The sequence below is a fragment of the Pan paniscus genome, chromosome 2, assembly GCF_029289425.2.
Source record: "Pan paniscus chromosome 2, NHGRI_mPanPan1-v2.0_pri, whole genome shotgun sequence".
Taxonomy (NCBI): domain Eukaryota; kingdom Metazoa; phylum Chordata; class Mammalia; order Primates; family Hominidae; genus Pan; species Pan paniscus.
Window position 1 is genome coordinate 151055689 of NC_085926.1, and position 3287 is coordinate 151058975.

A 3287-nucleotide genomic window follows, 5' to 3' on the forward strand; every position below is an offset into this window, starting at 1 on the left:
CGGCTGCTCGTGCATTCCACGGCACCCACAGGACTTCGGGTTTCCGGCCCACAGACACACGCCCGCCCGGGGCTGGGTGAATGGCGTCTTTGGGCCTTTGATAACGGCAGTTGGCAAGACCACAGCCTACTCCATCCCTGAGGCGGCCCGCCGCGCCCACGTGCTTCTCGCAGAGCCGCCGCCCTTGTCCACCACTCCCACAGCTGTAAAATAAAGCGGCCTGCATGCTTCCTACAGCGCTTTCCTCGCTCCCATATACGCACACACACCCCATCTTCCAGCCAGTTCCTAACTCGCGCCACTCCCCAAATTGGACTCAAATCCGGAGCCCCGCCCACGGCCCCGCCCCCTCCCGGCCCCGCGGAAAACCAGGAGCGGCCGCTTGGGCAAGGCACGGCCGGAACGCACTGGGCATGCTCGCCGGGGAGGGGAGGGCCGGGCTGCGCGCGGCGAGTAGGAAGCCCTCGCCCAGTAGAGGCTGTGGGAGAGAGCGCGATGGGCCGCGGCGGTGGGCGCACGTTCCGCGGGGACTCATGCCACGCGCGTCCCGGCCCGACGCGCAATTAGCAGCCACCTCCGCAGCCCGCCGCCACCGCCTCCCTGCCCTCCCGGGCTGCCGCAGCTAGGAGCTCCAGCCGTCGCCTCGCGCAGGCTGCGGGCATTGTCCTCTCGGTTCGCCGCCCGGGCTGCTGCTGCCGCCGCGGACTGCTGCGGGGCCCGGACCCGCGCCCCAGGGATACGCCGCCGCCGCCGCCGGCCGGCCCGGCGCCCGGCCTCCGTTCGGTGGTTTCCGCCCTGCGTTCTCTGGGTTGCTCTCTCCTGGGTTTTTCCTGCGTAGCTGAGGAAGGGGAAGAGAAGTCCAGCCGCCAAGCCCAGCCTTCCCCGGCGCGCAGCCCCGACGGGGCCGCGGCAGGCGCGGCGAGAGCGCTGACGGAGCCATGAGAGAGTACAAAGTGGTGGTGCTGGGCTCGGGCGGCGTGGGCAAGTCCGCGCTCACCGTGCAGTTCGTGACGGGCTCCTTCATCGAGAAGTACGACCCGACCATCGAAGACTTTTACCGCAAGGAGATTGAGGTGGACTCGTCGCCGTCGGTGCTGGAGATCCTGGATACGGCGGGCACCGAGCAGTTCGCGTCCATGCGGGACCTGTACATCAAGAACGGCCAGGGCTTCATCCTGGTCTACAGCCTCGTCAACCAGCAGAGCTTCCAGGACATCAAGCCCATGCGGGACCAGATCATCCGCGTGAAGCGGTACGAGCGCGTGCCCATGATCCTGGTGGGCAACAAGGTGGACCTGGAGGGTGAGCGCGAGGTCTCGTACGGGGAGGGCAAGGCCCTGGCTGAGGAGTGGAGCTGCCCCTTCATGGAGACGTCGGCCAAAAACAAAGCCTCGGTAGACGAGCTATTTGCCGAGATCGTGCGGCAGATGAACTACGCGGCGCAGCCCAACGGCGATGAGGGCTGCTGCTCGGCCTGCGTGATCCTCTGAGGCGGCCACCGCGCGCCGGCCGCGCTCTGCGCACAAAAGCCAAACGCATCCGACTCTCTAAATGTGATTTATTTCTTGCTTTGAGATTGGAGACCACTTTGCATTGGCCAGGGTGTCTTGGGAGCCCGGCTGGCCTCCGCGGCCGGCGTCCCCTGCCTCCACCCTGTGCCCGAGGGGGTGTCCGGTCCTGCCCATCCGATACTCTGGTGGAAATGTGGCTCTTTGCAGCATGTACGTTTCTCCCTGATTTTGGTTGATGCATATTTCCCCGTTTAAGTAGCCGTTAGGGCGCAGTATCGGCAGCTTGACACCCACCAAGCAAAAGTTTCAGCCTGGAAAAAAAATGGGGGGGAGGGGTGGAGGAAAAGGAGGGGGAGAAGGTGGAAATGGTTTTGTTTTTTTGTTTTTGTTTTTTCTATTTTCTTTCTTTTTTTCTTTTTTTTTTTTTTGGTCAACAGCCGTTTTTCTAGTTCCAAGTTTTAAATACATGGAAGGAAGTCCGGGAGAACCATATGAAGGAGCAGGAGGAGAGGAAGAAACTTTTTTTCCTTGTTTTCCAGGAGTAGCTGGAAATTAAGATCGGGTTCCTTTTCTGCCAGCTTGGAAGGGCAACCCCATGACTGATTGCGATTCTGAGGATGTCTATGCAAAGTTGGATTCTTGTTACAGTGTATCCAATCTGAAGTATTGCACATCTGAACTGGGACTGTTAACACTGATGCCAATACAGTGTGGGGTGCCAGAAAGTGTCTGCTGATATTTGTGGAAAAAAAATCTATTTTGTTTACCTACTGTATCAAAGGGGAGTCTGGGGGAGAACGGTAGTATTTTTTTTTTTATCAGCTGTGAAAAAAATGTTACAGATCTGCACATTTTCGTGTGTACTATGATGTGTGTGTGTGTATGTGTGTGGTGTGTGTGTGTTTTAAGTTTAGCCTTTTGTTTTTGTTTTTTGGTTGGCAGTAACCGATTTTAATGACTAGCTTTTAAAAATACAGTACAAAGACTTTGTAAATGTGATTCAGGGCCCCCAGCACCCCTGTGTCTGCAGAGTGCCTTCAAAACTCAGCTGTTCCAGCCGGTGCCAACCTGTGAACTTCCCACCATATCCCAGAATCTGCTATTCCCCAAACCACTTCCCAGTTTCCTTTCAGTAATCTTTCTGAAGGAGCCAGGACAATAGGGCCTGTTGTTTAGTGAATTTCTTTATTATTTTCAGCCTTTAAAATGTAATTTCCATCTCTTGCAATGAATTTGTTTCCCTTTTTTTTGCTTCATTTTGTTTAAATTTTCAGGTATTTAGCTCCCCTTTCATATTATTTTAAAATTTTTTAATTACCTGTTGTAGGGTGTTCCTCCAGAAGCAAAGAGCAAAATTTTACTGTTGTGATGTACCAATTCTAACTAATTGTAATTTTTAATTTCATGCGTTTAATCATTGTCTCTTCATTTTAAGACTTTTAATACAAATGTCATTTTTAAAGAAACAAACCCAAAACTATTGTTTGTGTTTCTGTGTTTCATATTCAGTGATTTAATACAGTATCATGGCTGAGGTGGATGGGGCAGGTGCATGATACTCTTCAGAGCTATTTGTGAAATTTTAAAGACAGAAGTGTTTCAGTGACAAGTTGGATGACACTACTCCCAACTTTTTAAATTTGGAGAAAACCGTCAAGGTCAAGGAAGCCCTGGGTATGGCCATTACCATCTGATTAGAAGATGAACAGTTATTTTGAATCTGATCTGACATGGAACAGTTTACCTCATTGTATGTAGGGAACAAGAGAACCCATC

The 3287-nt window shown here is 53.4% G+C and overlaps 1 protein-coding gene across 1 annotated transcript; it reads left to right on the plus strand.

Moving 5' to 3' along the window:
• Nucleotides 1-243: 243 nt before the first annotated feature.
• On the plus strand, nucleotides 244-2981 carry RAP2B (RAP2B, member of RAS oncogene family). Its single transcript, XM_063602985.1, has one exon. It carries the CDS (start codon nucleotides 939-941, stop codon nucleotides 1488-1490), a length of 552 nt encoding a protein of 183 aa, XP_063459055.1. The 5' UTR covers nucleotides 244-938; the 3' UTR covers nucleotides 1491-2981.
• The last annotated feature ends 306 nt before the right edge of the window (nucleotides 2982-3287 follow it).